This window comes from Lactuca virosa, chromosome 8 (genome assembly GCF_052849685.1).
Source record: "Lactuca virosa cultivar CGN04683 chromosome 8, Lactuca_virosa_CGN04683_v6, whole genome shotgun sequence".
NCBI lineage: Eukaryota > Viridiplantae > Streptophyta > Magnoliopsida > Asterales > Asteraceae > Lactuca > Lactuca virosa.
The window spans coordinates 154288956-154308598 of record NC_136433.1 but is presented as its reverse complement, the minus strand read 5'-3'; the positions used below and the strand labels follow the sequence as shown (position 1 = coordinate 154308598).

General features: G+C 30.5%; 1 protein-coding gene across 1 annotated transcript; it reads right to left on the bottom strand.

Annotated features, from left to right (window-relative positions):
- Positions 1-9201: 9201 nt before the first annotated feature.
- LOC145130984 (protein FAR-RED IMPAIRED RESPONSE 1-like) lies at positions 9202-17722 on the bottom strand. The gene is made up of 4 exons (XM_079065726.1): positions 17468-17722; positions 9843-10412; positions 9614-9738; positions 9202-9532 (listed from the first exon to the last, which is right to left on the bottom strand). The coding sequence occupies exons 1-4, from the start codon at positions 17720-17722 to the stop codon at positions 9202-9204; spliced, it is 1281 nt and encodes a 426-aa protein (XP_078921852.1).
- Between the last annotated feature and the right edge of the window lie 1921 nt (positions 17723-19643).

Genomic DNA, 19643 nt, shown 5'->3' with positions numbered 1-19643 from the left:
CACGGGAGGTGTGCCCGACATAATTCCCATTTCTGAATTAAGGTTGGATGAGAACAAGAGGTTAATTGGAGAACCTGAGGCAATCGTTGACCGTAAGACTAAGAAGTTGTAACGTAAGATGGTCGACTTAGTGCTTGTGTGTTGGAAACATACGAATGGGCCAAATCTCACTTGGGAAACGGAGAGTGACATGATGAGTCGCTACCCGTAGTTGTTTGACGATGTGTGATTCCGGGGACGGAATCATCCTAAGGGGGAGAGAATTGTAATGTCCGTGTTTCTAGGCTAGACATTAATATTGACATGATAGTCTAGGTTAACCTTTGTGACTCATTTTGAAGAAATAAAAAGGAATTATGTGAATATTATGTGTTTTATGTGTTATATGCTTAATTATTAGGGTTTAATTAATTAAGACTAAAAATGAGCGTCGAAAATAAATATTAGATAAAGCCTATATCTATTAATAAAGTTGTAGTGGTCGTGACAAGGATTACGGATATATAAAGAATGCCGAAATCCAAGTTATAACGAAGAAGTTATGACCTGTCGAAGTTTCACGACAAAACCGGCACAATGCTGAATGTCGTAAAAAGTGAGTTTTTGATAAACTACTTTTTAGCCTTAATGATCTAAACGAAACTTGTAGTGTTCGTTAAACCGAGAGTAGGTATAAAAAGAACGCCCAAATCTGAATTCGTATGAGGAAGTTATGATTTTTCGAAGTTTCAGCTTAGTAGTAGACAGCTAAAAACTCGAATTTTATATCGAGTGATTTTTAGCCGATACGACCTAAACGAGAATCGAAGGTCTCGTAAATAGTAGCACAACGGTAAAAAGTCTGACGAAAACGGACGTCGGATGAAGAAGTTATGAATTTTTAACGGATTTCCTGTCCCGGTCTGTTAAAAATAATAATATAAAAATCAAAGTCAAAATTAGCCGACGAAGTCTAAACAAAAGTTGTATAGCGTAATTTTACCTACGCGTGCATATAAAGAACGTCAAAAACGGAGCTCGTATGCGAAAGTTATGGATTTTATAAGATTTGGCGCGAAAATCGAGAAAAATCCCCAAAACCGAGGAATTTCGCACACGTGGATTTCGGCCACGTGTCCTCGCTTCGCATCCGACGCTTGTCCGGGAATGGCTGAGTCACCGAAGCCACCTGGCGAGGCGTGTCATGTCCTTCTCGAGTCCGAGGTTCGGTCCAATAGGAGGCTGCCCCGTGTCCGATCTCGGTGTGTCAGCAGCAGCGTGTTCGAACCATAGAGCTGTCCGAAGTGGTCCAATCAAAAGCCTCCAGCAGACCCTTCACATGCGCAGCCACGTGCGAGCCTTCCCTGCGAGCCCTCGGATCTGCACCACCTAGAGCCTTCTCAGCCGTTGGATCAGGAGGCTCGCCCCTATAAATAGGAGGGTGCGAGACCTCCCGGGTATACTTTGGAAAATTGTCACTTTTAGCCCCTAAACCCATATTTCTTTCATTTTATCATCCCCCGAAGCCCCGTTATCGATTATAACCCCCGGAACACGTCCCGAAGTGCCCGAAAGCCTAGAAAATTTATCTTTTCGGTTTCGAAGCCCGACCCTCGCAGAGCCCGGTTTCTCAATAAAACTCCCGGTTTTATTAGAACGATCGTTTTAGGAAACGAATTACTGCCCGATTTTCATTAAATCAGGTGAGTGTGTAGTTACTTTCACCTTACACATAGATATGAAGTATTTTATATAAAATACGTGATGTGTGAATAATTAGTGTTTGTTTATTTGAGCTGGATGTTGAAGGAATGATTTATACATGTTTTTAAATAATTTAAACTGTATATGTATTTTTATCTACAAAAATGTTGGGTAAAACATGGGTAGATGAAATAGTGGGTGTGTGATGAAAGGTGAGTTGGATAAATGAGATTATCAGTGATATAGATCATAAGTTGAGGGTGAGTGGTGAAAGGAGATCATAAGTTGAGGGTGAGTGGTGAAAGGAGATCATAAGTTGAGGGTGAGTGGTGAAATTTGAGAGAATCACTTACCCAAACGTTGACCCCCGTCATTCAACAGAGTATGGATGACAATCATGGACTATTCTAGACGGTATGTGGAACACTAGCAGGCTTGCAACCTGTAGGTGTGTGAACTATACGTTCATCAGGCGTACTCTAAAAACCCATTGCCATGTATGACAGGGGCGAATACTGTCAATAATACTGTCGACAAATGAGAGCTATGGACTTAGCACCTGTTGTATAAACCCTGGCGATGGTGTGACCTTGTATCTATTCCTTAGGATGAATCCTTAGGAAGGAGTGATAGTTGAATCTTAGGGTAAATCCTTAAGAAATAAATAAGATAATGGGGTTGGGGTAATTTGGTTGATTGATTGATGTTTAAGTATAATAAATTTATTGATTGTGGGTTGAAAACCCTATATGCTCACCAGGCTTCCAAGCCTGACCCACTCAGCTTTTTATAATTACAGGTAGTGGACCCCGAGCATAGTCGGATGATGATGATGAGTGATTTTGGATTATAGGTCAGTAGTTATAAATAACTGTTGATATAAAAGGAAATTATATATTTCTTAAAGAAAGATTTTGACAAACTTTTATCATGTTTTGTTTTGGGGACCAATTCCGAAACATCTTTTAAAAAGATTTCTCTGATTTTATTTTAAAAAGCATAAATTAAATTGGTCTTTTCTGGCCGAGAAATTAGGGGATGTCACATTATGTTTGTTTGTGGTGGGTTTTGATGTAAGGTTTTGTTTATATTTTCACAGATAAGGATTTCAAAAGAAACTATGTTCGAAAAAAATTCAGAAATCAAAAAAATATCGAATGCGGTAGAAGTGTTGTTATTTCCGAAGATACAGTTCAAAAAAATCATATATGATTAGAAGTAGAAATAAACATATAACTTAATGTTTGAAGTTATTTGTTGTAATCATAACTGATTTTTTTATTTTTTCAGTGTATTGAACATAACATTTAGTTATATGTTTATTTCTACTTCTAATCATAGATGATTTTATACGGTTGTTTATAAGCATTGGTAAATAGTAATGATAAATGTATTTTTATGTATCAAACATGAATATAAAGTTATTTTTGTACTCATAACTGATTTTATGGTTCTTTTAACTGGATTGTATATAACATTTAGTTGTATCAAACATAAATCCTATCTTTGAATAGTAATGATAAATGTATGTTTTATTTTTTACTAACACTATGTTTGTAATGAAAATTGTACTTAAAAAAGGGAATGTAGATAGCTCAAGGAAGACACTGTCATCTTCCAAAAGAGAAAAGGTGAATGAGGTGTCGCAAACACGTTCAAAGACATCTAAAAAAAACAGTTATTGAACAACCAAAAGTGAAGCTGAGGGTTAAGGTCAAAACTGTAAGTAAGAAACGTGAACTATCTGATGAAGATGATTCAGATTTTCAGAGTCGTCCAGGATCTTCAAAGAAACCAAAGAGAGAAACTAAAGTTTTGAAGAAAGATGAAAAAGTTGTTGTTATAAAAGAATTTCCTTCATTGAAGAATATATGTTCACCCGGGTCATTGTTGGGTGTTATTCAAGGTTTAAGTAGAGAACAGAAGGATTGTGTTAGGGCTATGGGATTTGGGAGTTTGTTAGGGATGAAGATGATTGACGTACCGTTGAAGATTGTTTATTATGTTCTTGATCATTTTAATTTTGAATCTTTGAAGGTGGAGTTTAAAATTGTGAAGTTAGTGTTGATAGTTAGTATGTTCAAGAGATGTTAGGATTACCATCTGGTGGCTCATTACTTTCAAACATGGATTACATTTCGGAGAATAATGAAGAGAGTTGTATGTTTGACTGGAAGAAACAGTATGAAAATATTGATAAATTGAGAATGAAACAGCTAAAGAATGAACTTGTTCAAACTAGTGTTGCGGATGACAACTTCAAAATCAATTTTTTGGTTCTTTTTATTAATACTTTCTGTGAGTCTACAAGCATGGGTAAATGTAATCTGAATCCATTGTATTTAATCAGAAGAGATACTGATTTAAGTAGCATTGACTGGTGCGATTACATTGTGGATTGTTTGGTAAGGACGAAGAAGGTTTACAATCCAGAGAAAGAATCTTCTTTCTTTTATGGACCAGCAGCATATCTTATGGTACGTGAGTTATTTTTTGATATTTATTATTCTTGTTAGTTGTAAAAATATGTTTGTTTTTATAATAAATCATATATGATTTTATTACATATAATCATATATGATTATGTAGTATAATTTTTGTTTAATTATATATTACACATCAAAATCATATATGATGTTATATATGTTATGATGTTATATATGTTTTTTGTAGTTGTTGTATGTGGATACTTTCAAGTTTGATCATTTGCAAGTCACACGTAAACGTCCAACTATTTTTTATTGGACGTCAGAGAAGATAAGGTTTCTTGAGGATATTTTACAAGAGAGTGGAGGATTTAGATATGGACATGTTAATGAAGAATATGTTGAAGAAGAATTTCAAGAATCTGAGTATAATGAGGAGGAATCTGGTGGTGATGAGGTTGAATCTGATGGTGAAGAGGATTTATGTGATGAGGATGAAGAAGATTTTGATGTTAATAAAGTTAGTGACGTGGAGGTAATTCTATAGTTTTATTCATTTATGATTTAATTAGTTTATTCATTTATGACTTTTTATGTTTAAGTATTTTAGTTGTAAGTATCTTTTTTCTTATGTAGGTGTATGAAAGTAAAATTTCATGTATGTATCAGAAGATGGAGGATTTGAAAAAGGATCTTGTTGTAAAGATAGATGAGGGAGTGTTGAAGTTTCCTCAAAGTCAAAATTTGAAAAATTGAAAATTATTATTTCCTGTTGAATATTTAAGCACAGAAAGTTTTGATTTCCATTATGTTTCACAAAAATATAAAGAACCGATATTAACACCTGGTTTTGTTCAAGTTAATGATTAAGATTATGGGAATGATTTTCTTAATGATGATGAAAATATTGAAGATTATGATCAAGGGAAATGTTCTGCTGGTCAGGGGATGGAAGTGGTCCACATGAGGGCAATATTGGTAAAAATCATGTTGAAGGTAAAGGTGATGATGATGAAGATGATGAACAAGGAAATGGAAGTGGATGTAATAAAGAAGAGGCCATGAATTTAAATTCTGTTGTCGAAAATGTTACTAAGAGTGTGGGTCTAATTGATAGCCAGGAAGGTGTATCTTTTAGTCAATTTATTTGCGATCCAGTTGTTGAAAGTTTTCTTAAAACTTTGGATCAAGGTAGGCATATTTTATTATTATATATAGTTTAATCATGTATGATTTTAATTTTTTATATTTGAATTTTATAGGTACTGATGGTTGTTTAAATATGAAATTAGTTGAAGATGATGTGAATTTGAATTTGACTGGTATTGATGATGGTAAGTATTTATTTATGTATTTTTAATACATAATATATATATATATATATATATATATATATATATATATATATATATATATATATATATATATATGTTATATAGATGATTCATTTATGATTTTAATAATTTAGGGACTGTAAATTTGGGTGAGGATGATCATAAGAATAAAGTAATTTCAGATCATACTGTTGATAAAGTTATTGTAGCAAAGAAGGATGGAGAAGGTGAAGATGTTGAAGATTGTTCAAATAAAAATAAATATGGAGGTATTTTGTTTATAATTACTGTTTATTCATATATAATTGTGTTTATAATTATTGTTTTATCATATATGATTTTTATAATTTTATTGGGTAGAAAATGTTGAAGATTGTTCAAATAAAAACAAGGATTCAAATGAGACTCGATCATTGAAAAATGATATTGTTCCAAGTTTTAGTCTTGGATTTAGTCAAGATTTTGAAGGTTCCAAGAAGTCATCTCAAAGTCAAATTTCTTCTGAACGGATGACAAAGAAAAAGATTAAGGATAGAGTTATTTTGGGAAAACCAAGTGCTGGTCCAGAGTGTGTTATTCCAAATGTTGATGTTATTGATGCTAGTCCAGTTTCTTTTGCACCCCCTTTGGGTACATTAGAAGGACCATCAAAACCTGTTTCTGGCAAACCTAAAGATATAAATGAAGAAGCAACATCAGTAGTGAGTGTCAAAGGAAAGAGACAAATGAAGTTTTCTTATGTTTATAAGTCACCATTTAAGGAAAGGTTAATTGATTTTAAACCTAGTTTGTCACAAGTAGAAAATGTTGTTTTTGAATGGATTTTCAATCTTCAAGGAAATCCAGAGTAATTTTTTTAATATAATTTTTTATTTTTATAATTATAATTTTTTATTTTAAATAACATTTAATTAAATATATACAGGGATATTGTATTGCTTATGGAAACAGATGTTATTGGTTTTAGAGCTAATTATGAAAGTCTTTATAAAAAAACCCATTTGCATGTTAGTGTTCTTGATTCATGGTCTCGTATACTAAATCATAAGGAGAAATTCAGAGATGTTGTTAATTCTCCACTCAGATTGTTCATGAATTCTGAGAGTGTAAGTTTTTATTTTATTCTTTGCTTTTCATATGTTGATAATCATTAATAATTTTTTTATTAAATATTTACATGTTATTATATAATCATTTATGATTTTCTTATATTACAGACTTTGTCATTTGAATATACTCATTTGAATGAAACTGCAAAATATAAAGTTTTCACGGACAGCTTCTCTCGCAATGTTTCTGGTGATAGAGACTTGAAGGTTTTGAAGGATGTTGATATGGCATATTTATTTTTTTATACATTTATATATATATATATATATATATATATATATATATATATATATATATATATATATATATTATTTCTAATATTATACATGTTGATGTTAGCTATTTTTCCCGGTTTTGAGGCATAAGCACATATATCTTATTGTTATGAATCTGAAGAAACGTGCTTTTGAGGTTATCCATAATGGTGCAGATGATGCTGATTTCGATGATAAGTATGGTGCAGTTTTTAAACCTCTTGTAAGTTTCAAAAGATATTTATTCTTTAGATTTGAAATCATATATGATATGTTTTATAATTATTATACTTATATTTTTCTGACTTGAAATCATATATGATTTTCAGAAAAAGTCTTTTTTGAAGTACCTAAAAGAGATCGATCATGTTAAAGCAAATGAAATGGCTGATAAAAATCTTACTCCAGTAAGATTGACAATGCCATGGAGGACAGTTTATAACAAAGTGGATTGTGGAGTTTTTGCTATGAGACATATGGAGAGTTATTTTGGAGAAAAAGGTTCTAAATGGAAATGTGGTCTTCCAAAAGAAGGTGGTTCTCAAGAAAAAATTATGTAAAAGTTGAGAATGAAATATGCACCAGCAACTTTAACTTCTGAGATTAATACAAAGCGTGATGATGTGTTGAAAGCTGCATATGAGTATCAAAAAGTTGATCAAAAGATTCATGGTAAGCATGCATATCATGGTCAATGGAATATAGAAAGAAGGTTGTCAAATGTTTTTTGATTGAATATTTTCTTATTGATGATGTTATAAGAACAAGTTTGTTTATGTTGTGTATGTTATGGATATTGTGAAGAATGTTTGTTTTTATGATGATGGAAAACATGGTGATGGAAAACAAGTTAATATGTATTTTGGTGGATTTTATTATGCAAGTTTGTTTGTGTGAATTATGTTATTGAATGTTAATCATAAGTGATTATGCTATATTTTTATATGTAATTTATGTTTTTAGTATTGATTATATGTTGCTTATATGTAATCATTAGTGATTGTATCGATTTTTTTTTCTGTTTTTGTAATCATAGATGATTATATTTGTTCTACAACACATTATAATTTATTATATCTTTTTCTTGATAAGTGAGCTTATCTTTACTGCATGGAATACACCACCATGCAGAATCTTATCTTTGTAAGATTTTAGTTTTGTTTTTTAGTGTTTGTATTGAAGAATCTTTTCTTTATAAATGAAAACTGATTGGTACAGCCATATATTGTATTTTTGATAAGTGATTATGTTTCTATAAAGGGGGTAGCCTCGTGCTACCCCTTATATTTCTTCAAAGATGAGTCCTTATACTTCCAAATGGTTAGTTTTGTTTATTAATTTCTTCAATTTTTATATATCACCATTATTTATTTATGATGTAAACAACTTCGATTTTGTTTCAGGTAAAATATGGAGTCTATAAGTCTAAAAGAACTAATTTTGCTGTATCTAATAACATGTTCCCCATTTTTTCAACATTCTTGTTCTTTTATTTGTAGCTAGATTTTCATACAGATTGTAGCTGACTCTAAGAACGCCTCTGCGACCATTACTTAAAAAGTTTATCTTCATTGAACATATCAGATCTTTACTAGATGTCTTTGAAGTAGAGGAATGTTGTTCATTTAAAGAAGATTTCTTTTTAATGAACAACATTTCTCTACATCAGATATGTAGTAAAGATTTGTTATGTTCAATGGAGATAATCTTTCTAAGTAATGGTGGAAGAGTTCTTGGAGTCAGCTACAATCTGTATGAAAATCTAGCTAGGAATATGAAGAACAAGAATCTTGGAAAATGGGGAACGTGATATTTGAGACTTGTGAAATTGTTTGTTATTGAAGACTTGTGAAATAGGAATAGGAATATGAATATTGTTATCTTTAGATTTTTTATGAGCAGTGTTGTATATTTTTTAGGAACAATGGTGTTGTATATGGTTATATGTAATGGTTAGATTTTTTTATGTGTAACCATATTTTTAATCACTTATGATTAAACAAAACATATGAAGTAGTATTATATAATATTTTATGATTATTCAGATGAATATTGTATATGGTTATGTGTAATGATTACATGTATTGAATAATAGTTTATATGTAATCTTAAATGCTTGTAGTAACATTTAATAGAAGTTTAATCATGAATGAATATATTAACAAATCAAAGAAAGAATTATCAAAGTAGATTAAATTCAGTAGACAAAATCATAGTTAATTCTGTTTTATAAAAGAGTAAAGTGTACTAAACAAAAAGTATATTATTTTGAAAAAAAATCATGACTTATTCATTACTGATTAAAGCAGTAAATATCTATGTAGCTTTTGATGATTGTTCTGCTGCAAGTTTGATTGTGCATGTCCGCAAGTTATGAGGAGCCCTTTCTCCACATCATGAGCATCTTCTTGTTTGCTTGTTTGAATTTGTATACGCTATTTGTGCTGCACTTTGAATTCTACTTTTCTTTCCGCATCCTTTATTGCTTTGAACATTTGGAACATTGATGTCAATGTCTTTTGGAATAGATATGCCCATAAGCTTTCCTACCTCTTCAACATCTGTCCTATTCTTCTGCAATTCATTTGTAGGATCGTTTTCATATTCCTTCAGCATGCTTTCTGTTTTCTTAACAAACAAATCCATTTTTTCTTTATTTTTTCTTACGTATTCCAAACATGCTTCAAAGTTGTAGTATGCTTGATTGACAGATCTGTTAATTTCACTGTCTCATGTATCATATACATGTCTACCAAAATTATAATGCCTTGATATCACATCCTTTCTCCAACGATTCTCAATGTACTGTTCAGGTATCTCCTTAATTCCATGTTTCATGAGTATGTTGAATGCATGTCTGCATAAAGTCCCAAAGCGGTTGAAGTGTTCACAAGTACATTTTACATCATTTGTTGGAAGTTTTATTTCTACCTGTTCAAAATAAAATTAAAGCCTTAAGTGTTTTATAATCATAACTGAATATTTTTTTTATATTATGTGCTGATTCAACAGAATTTAAAATAAGAATATATTACCTCAAATTCTGTTTTTAGATCACTGTTTTTGTTCAGTTGTTCCACTTTGTATAACTCCCATCCATTTTTTGTTCCAAGATGTTCGTATTGGCAGTACCAGGAACCTTTATAGATTTCTTTCGGTACTTTATAAAACAATGTACTTGTATAAACTTGTGCAGCATGTTTTTCTATAGGTCGTGGTGAAATAAATTTATATACCGCCTTCTTTGTTTGATGATCAAGCTCTTGTTGTGTATTTCTTTGTTTTTGAATTGTTGTGTCATAGTTCATCATGAAATGTAAAAGTAAATTTCCAGATTGAGAGTAAGTGTTGAAGAAGGAATTCATGCTTTCTGATCTTGAAGTGGTTTTCATCAATCCAGACATTCTTGTGTCACTGAAGTATGCAGGTATCCATTTGTCACGTAATTCAAACATATCATTGAACCATCTTTTATCTTCCAGATTGAATTCGTTAATAATCAAATCCCACTTCTTTTCAAATTCATCAGGTTTGATATGTATGTTCCAAACAAGCTTGTTAAATCTTTTCTTGAAGTCTTTGTTTTTAAATAAATCGCCAGTAACCTATGAATGAACAATGTTGCTTATATAAGTATAAATTATATACCTATTTGGATATATCATATATGAGTAATCATATATGATTAATCATATATGATTACTGTAATGTAGGATATATCATGTATGATTAATCATATATCATATATGTACTGGAATCATATATGATTAATCATATATGATTATATAATCATATATGATTAATCATATATGATTATATAATCATATATGATTAATCATATATGATTATATAATCATATATGATTAATCATATATCATATATGCGTAATCATATACGATTACTGTAATGTAGGATATATCATGTATGATTAATCATATATCATATGTGTACTGTAATCATATATGATTAATCATATCTTAACTATATTATTAAGGATATTCAACTTTTCTTGAAATTTAAGAGGTACAAATATTACTCCATTATATACAACCCTTTTAAGCTTAATGACTATTGCAATTTGTGTAACGTCTCCGATATATAAAAAAACTCAAACACGCTCCTCCTATTGAAGCCCCTCTTCCTCTCTAAACCCTAGATCTCCTCCGCCCATTACTCTCCGCCCTTGCACCACTGACTGCCAACTGAACTTGTATCTCCTCTATCTGCTACCATATTCAATCGACTCTACAAGCTAGAAGAGAGTCATCGTCCATCCCTTACCCCACCAATCCTCACGTGCTCACTTATATGTTTTTCCCTCTCTACTGGATGATCGACACGCTGCTACCATCTTCAATCGCCTCTACAACCTAGAAGTCCACCTGTATCGCCACTAGCGTCCGCCACCCCTTCTATTGCCTCGCCCTCCATGTCTGATATCGTTAACCTCACCCTATGTTCCAAACTTCACCATCTCCTGTCTCTCATATACCATTGGAAACCTAAAAACAGAAAAAACACCACTCTTGGTAACATAATTAGGTAATTACACCATACAGGTGTTTGTTATTGCTTAAAGGGAATATGTGAAGTTCTTCTTTTCATAGGTATGAAGTCATAGTGAATAACTTTATTGTACCCATCATTTGGTAACCTAATTTGTGTTGCATAACTATGGTGTTAGCTACGATGCTCTACATAAACTTGGAATTACACATCAGATGTTTCTTTGTCCATCCATACAGTCAACACTTAGTGCCCTCTTAAATGGGAAACCTTATGTGTGAGTGGTCCCCCTCTTCAAAACCTACAAACAAGTTGTGCCCAAATTGGGTGTTTTAAAGCTTTAGTTGAATTTCTACTAATAAATTTTTAGTGTGATGTTTATTGGCATTTTAGCCAACAGGTACATCTTGAACTATGGGAAAAATGGTAAGTTGAAGATTATGAACTTTTTGAACTATGTATTTGATTTCTCCATTTTTATTCTAATTCAAATGTATTATCCTTCTACTTTTTCTTGGTTTTGCAACAGAAGATATTTACAGGTTCTATAGCTACAGAACAACTAAAAGATCTACTTGATGTACAAAGCTTCTTTATGTCAAACATATGGTACACTTTTATTTCAGATGCTAACGTTGACCATCCTAAAAATAGTCAAATCCCACAAGAAACATATCAAGAAAAAAAGACGATGACTACCATGAGGCTAAAAGTTATCATCAAAAAATCACAAGAAAATATGGAATAAGTGAAATCATATTAGCCCCAAAATATTGGTAGTAGTCAGTAATTGCCATCCGATCTCAAAGTTATTATTACTTTTTTCATTAGACATGCATTATGACTTCACTTTTCTATCTCTATTTTAGGTATATAAGTACTCTTGAGCTAGATATGTATCTGAACTCATGAGCACATATTACATGGTTAGTAAGTTGTAAGTTTAGTTATCTCAGACTCTCAGTGATATTTTTGAACATAAACCTTCATTTTAGATAAAAAAAAAATGTTCAATTTTAAGCATAAAACTATTACTCATGCATATCTTTTGGAATTTTTCGAATTCAATCCTCCAACTTTTAACTTTTATCTTCTATCTTTCATAAACTTAAATAGAAACTTTTATCTTCTATCTTTCATAAACTTGCAGAATTTTACTGAATTGTCCCATGGTGCTTCAGGCTACATCCTCTCTCAGGTATTCACTTTATAAATCATCTTCTCTGTTGAACGCGTTCTATTTACCATCTCTCTCTCTCTCTCTCTCTCTCTCTAAGTATTCAGAACCTTAAACTCATCTCTCAACCCGCCACCATCACTCTTCTCCATGGTTTTGATTTGTGTATCTGGATCTAGATCTGCTTACCAACATCATGGATTTTTTTTTTCTGATTTAGGTTTTAACTTGGCTTGCAGGTATAGATGCGACGAGATTTTCATGGGAAAGCACGGTTAAGGCCATGGTCTTATTTGCCTCAGGTCATCAGATTCTTGTTGAGTTTCGTAAGTCTTCCCTCAATTTGGGTTAATCTGAAACAAAGTGTAATTGTCACATCTAGAAGCTGCTTAGTGCGAACCGAGAAGACGAATGCATGAAGGTGGGTTGGTGTATCATTGTACCCAAGCTTCTATTTATTAGTTTTTTGTTCATAGCCATTGAAAATGGATGTATATGTTGATTTGTTGATTTATTGTGTTGGAAGATTAACCCAACACCCAACAAGAATAATGATTTGTATATTCTCCATTTCTAATGATTATCCGTTTCTTGATGTTTTCAAAATTTGTTTATCAAGAATGATATATTCTTTGTCTTACCCGATTATATTCAACGTAAATTAAGATATCTGATTTTTGGACATTATCAAGAATGATTTATGTTCATTGAAGAATAAGCCACCATTTTACAAATGTTATTCTCCTTTATGCAGGTACAAATGTTTCTATGTTCCCCCTCTCTCTACATCAACAATGTCGTTCTGTTCCCTTCCATGTATCTTTCCTATGCAAGGGCTTTAATTTATTTTTATTTTTATGATTAGGGCTTGTTGAACATCGTGCCTCTCTTTCTCCCTATCTACATCAAGGATGCTTGCGGGAAATGAAGGTAACAGTGTAAACTCATCTGTTTTCTTTATATTTTTTTAGTATAAACTTATTTGAATTTTATTTTTGTTCTAATTTATCCCATGATTCTTTTATAGGCCATGGTGACCAATTTTCCCTTCATTTTATCGTCCTAACAACCAATTTGGCCTATCATGTCGGTATGTTGTATTTAATCGTCTAAATTTACCAATTTACCCTTTGTTTTGTTGTTGAAGTGACACATTTGCCCTTTATTTGGCCTATTAGGTTGGAAGAAAAAGAAAAGTATGTGGACAGTTTTAATCTAGAGTTAACTGGTATTGTAGCAAGTATTACATTGCTATTTCTTCCAGTTTGTGCTATAATTATCACAAGATTGTTTGAAGTGATCATCTTTCTTTCAGTTTGGAAGCAAAAGAAAAAGCAATGCTAATCATGTATCGAAAAGTGCCAGGGGGTTGCAGGCTCACAGACGTTGATCATCTTTATCTTAAAAAATCACAAATCATCCAAAACCACATTTAGTCAGGTATCAAAATCCGTTTGGTCTAAAATGGAGTTCTTTTTATAATATTTTAACATAGAATTTTAGAGAAAATTGTGAATTGGATGAGAGTTTCCATCTGGATCTGTCTCTCATACACATTATTTTATAAGAAATGTTGATGTATTTGTATGTATGTGGGTGTATTTATATTTGTAGGTGTGTTTATGTCCTCTTAACATCCTTTGTAAGACCACCCGATAATTTTGAACTTATTATACCAATTAATTTCATTATTTTGTCTATTTAAAAGAAATGAAAGGAGCATACTAAAATTATCAAACAAACATTAACACAATTCTATTTCATGGGGTCTGTGTGGAAATATCAATCTACTTTCGTTGTTTGTGTTGATGTATGTGTCTGTTGTTATGTATGTGACTTTATCTGTGTGAAAGTAGAAATTTAATTTTGTTATGTGTATTGTTGTGTATGTGGCTTTGTGTGAAAAGTACTATGTCTGTGTGGAATAGAAATTTAATTTTGTTATGTGTATTGTTGTGTATGTGGCTTTGTGTGAAAATAACAATATACTTTCATTGTTTTATCTTTTTTAAAGGAAATGAAAGTATGTGTATTAATTAAGACATGTATGTGTATCTTTATGCAGGTTCGGCAGTGGAGGAGGGAAAAAAAGAAGGCTTTGTTAATGGTAATCTTGTTAGTTCCTATGGAATCCTTATGCTTGGACAACTTTTTTTTTTATAATTTTAACCTTTTTGGTTACTGGACTTTTATTTTAATAAGCTTTTTGGCTGGCAGAGTGATAGGAAATTGGGTGCAAATAATAGTCACAGTTGGATGCCCAAAATTGGACTAAACGAGAATGACTCAGGATATCTTGAATATGAAATTCATATTGATTTCAGATGCAATGCCTTTTTTATTTTTTTTGTATTGATTATAAACTTGGTTATAATAGTTTTTTTTCTCTATATTAAAAAACTTAGTTACTAAATGAATGGACGTTTACACATATTTTATGGGGAAATCAAAATTTCATTGAATACGAAGCGTCAATTGAGGAGGAGTAATTTCCTGATTATTAATTGTTGAACCGTCTATGTTAACAGTTAAATACACAACATCATTAAACATGTATATATATAAAAAAATTTATCGTAACCAATGTTTATGTTTTCTTAATAATTTTCAGGTTTATCAATTTTTGTTTTTTCTTTATTTACTATTGATCGGGATCCCCAAACCCATTAAAGTAAGAGTTTATTTTAATTATAATTGTGTTTTATTAAATAAGATACAAATATATTTATAAATTATAATTTATTCTACACTTAAATTTTACGTAACATTTCATGTTTTTCTTTTTCTATATAAATTTAATCATTTGATGATTAAAAGTTCATAAAGATGTTATCGATTGTTTGTGTTTTCGTTAGATAAAAAATAAGTTTTTGGTTCGATTTTGGGATTTGGCAAGAACTAAAATAATTAGTGCATTCTTTTTACAATTTATAATTGGATTTTATACAAAATATAAACTTGTGGGTTATATCTAATTGGTTCCAAAATAGACGCTAAACCAAGTATATACTTAAGATACAATCATGTTTTTGTAATATTACAAGTTTCTGAAATGAAACAATAGGATTAAAATTCGATCGATTTGACGTGCATTCATATTAAGATTTATAATTGGATCTTATACAAAATATAAACTTACAGTTTATATCTAACTGGTTACAAAATATACGCTAAACCAAGTATATACTTACTATACAAATCGAGTGTTTGTAATATGGCAAGTTTCCGAAATGAAACAATTGAATACAAATTAATCGTTGACCTGAAATTATTCGGAAAAAATGAAATTAATTGCCGTCCGCCATATTATTATATGTAATCATTTATATACAAGTTTATACAACAGTTTATCACTCATTTGGTCTTTATTTTGATAGGTTCACACGCGAATGAATACGCTAGAACATAATCTGGAAGAAGATCATGTTCAACGAAGAATAAAGCGACGATGATGTTAAAAAATTAGAATGAATGATCATGCAGGCTATTGAAAAGTTCACGGTCATCTAGGCTCCAAAGGAAAATTTTCTCATTGTTAATGGTTTACCCCCTCATTACCTTTGGCTGAAAGTTGGATGTCTGATAATATTGTTGCGAAATCTTGACCTATGAATGGATTGTGTAATAGCATCCGATTGATATGTAAAAGAATTCAACACAATGTCATTGATACAGAAATAGATGTTTCTCAACATGCTGGAAAGATGATATTTTTGCCAGGGATTCTTCTATGTTTGTCTAAAGATGACATGTTTTCATTCAAGCTAAAGAGAAAACAATTTCCAATTCTACTATGTTTTGCGACGACAACAAATAAAGCTTAGGGACAAACAATTCAAAATGTATGTATTTATCTTCCAGAATCGGTTTTCTCACATGACCAACTTTATTTGACACTATTCAGAGGGATATCACGTGCCAATACAAATTTATTAGTAAAATCTGATGAACAATTCAACGAAATTGAAGTCTATACATCAAATGTGGTGTATAAAGAGTGTTGCACGATTAATAATGCACAATCAATCATGCGTTCATGTACATTTATAAAGAATCCCAACTTTTCATTTTTAATTTTATTGATTTCGTTTCTGCTAGCAACACTCTTATTGATAATTGTTTAGATATAGAAAACTATTTGGCAAAAGAACTAATCGTCTCTAAAAACTAATTTCTGAAAAAAAAATATATTCGAACCCGTCGCTTGGCGCGGGTAAACGGCTAGTATGATTATATAATCATATATGATTAATCATATATCATATATGAGTAATCATATAGGATTAATCATATACGAGTAATCATATATGATTAATCATATATGATTACTGTAATGTAGGATATATCATGTATGATTAATCATATATTATATATGTACTGTAATCATATATGATTATATAATCATATATTATTATATAATCATATATGATTCATCATATATCATATATGTATGATTAATCATATATTATAAATGTATGATTAATCATATATCATATATGTATTGTAATGTAGGATTGATCATATATGATTAATCATATATGATTATATAATCGTATTATATAATCATATATGATTATATATGATTATATACTGTATCATCATAATCATAGTATGATATATGATAACTTATATTATTATAATCATATATGATTAATCATATATAATCATATATGGATATATAATCATATTATTAAAATACTTAATTATATATCATTATATCAATCATATATGATTAAGTATTTTAATAATATGATTATATAATCATATATGATTATATATTGTATTATCATATTACATACTATGTAATCATATATGTTTATACAGTATGGTATCTGATAATTCATATTACTAGAATAGTTAATCATATATGATTAATCATATATGATTATATAGTATGATATGTGATAAGTCATATATGAATCATCTGTCATAATACTATATAATCATATATGATTATATAATGTATTTTTATTATACCTTTGCTTGCAGTTTTTTCATTATGTGCCACATGCATAGTCTGTGCCTTGAATTTGGTAAGACAGATTCCACTGCTTGTTTTATTGCTGCATCTTGATCAGTTAGAACAATTTTTGGTGTTTTCCCTTCATGAGCTCTAAGAAAAGCTTTAAGCAGCCATTCATACGACTCAATTGTCTCTCTACTCAGCAACCCAACACCAACAGTAACTGATTTCTTGTGGTGGTCAACTGCTGTGAATGGAACAAATACCATTTTATACATATATAAAGAAAATGTGTTTAGTACAATCATATTTGATTAATAGTATGTTTGAATTTATATACATTAACTTACTTGTTTGTTCTAAAAGTTGCATCAAAAGATATAACTTCTCCAAACTCTGCATAAAAAGCCTTTTCTCTTTCATCTGCCCAAAACATAGCAGCCAACAGATCTCCATCATGTAGGAACTCAAATGAATAATTTGGGTAATGATCTCTACGATCATTCACTTTGTTTATCATTATTTGAGCATCCTTATAACATAAGATTCTATTTACTCCTCTCCTCAAGTTTTTGTAGTCTGTTACTTTCGCCCCTACATATTCATATCCTCCTTTCAAAACTGCTCCTATTTTGTGAGCCATTGTGGGACCAATTTTAGCTTTTGATGCACGTACTACAAACTCTTTTTCAGAATATCACATCTTTCTTGGCTTTTTCGTATAAGGTCTTTCCTCAATACTTTCCAGTGGGTGGTTGTGCATTTCAAATAATTTCTTAACTTTGTAATCTGTTGTTCCATAAACATTTTCAAATATAATCTTTGCTGTACACCCAGTAATTATCTTGTTTGAATTTGGTTTCCTCTTGACAGAACTTGTAGCCAATGTATCACAAGGTTTTGGTTTATCCTTGCCACCCCTATTGCGTATAACATATTTTTCGTTTATTATTTGGCTATTGTATTTTGATTGGCTACTCAGTCTTGTATGAAAACCTGCCATTTCTGCATAATCCGTATACATTTTTACTGCGAAATTTAGTGATTTGAAAACACTGTTTACAACTGGTACAAATTCTGTAGGGACATCTGGTTTATATTCAGATTCTTCAATTATGTTACTGCAATATGATTCATTTGTTGAATTGGAACTTTCACCTGATAAAAGAAGGGAATGACAAATATGTTATTATATAATTTTATGTTGTAATAATCATATGTGATTAACGATATGTATATATATTTTAGTATAAAAAATCATATATGATTTTAGATATTAATATATTATTAGATGTTAAATCATATTTATATGTACATTGTATTATATGATTGCTCATATAACATACTGTGTAATCATAAATGATTATACGTATTAATTTATAAATAATCATACTTGATATTGTTTAATCATGTATGATTAATCATATGTATTTGTAGGTTGTAATATATGATTAATCCTATTTTATGATGTATAACCATATATGATTATTCATCCAAATGTAATATTAATATAGATTTCAATTTGAAAACATATATGATAAATCATAATTACAAACTATAAATACATATGATTAATCATAGATATGAACAATCATATATGATTATTCATCCTTATATGATTAAATCACATATTGTATTGTATAATCATATATGATTATTCATAATTTATAATGTATAATAAAAGAATCAGAATGAAGTGTAGAAACTGTAATGTAATATGTAGTATTAAAACGAATTAGTTGTACCTTCAATACAAATCGTATTTTGAAGTTCTTCAGAAGTGAAAGAAATTGAATCGATTTGTTCGTCGTTACGGGATGAATTGATTTCAGCTATAATAGTATTAGTTGTGATCGACTTGTCAATTTCTTTTGGATTCGACCTCATTTATGAAAATTCATTTTGATTCAATTTTCAAATGCTTTGTTTATGATTGCGAGGTGCTTGTTTCTTCGATTTGAGGTTTGTATCTCGTATTTATGAGGATATGAACTGATGCTCTGTTTCGATCGTTTTTTTCGATTTGAAGATTGCGAATAATTTGATAACAGATTCAGTAAAAATAGGATCTTTTTTATTATATTGAATGATTTGTTGAAGATTGGATGATATGATTACGTGACTGATACTGAAAATCGATGATTTAGCGATATGATGATTTTTAGAGAAGGAAGGTGTCCGTTTTCTGAA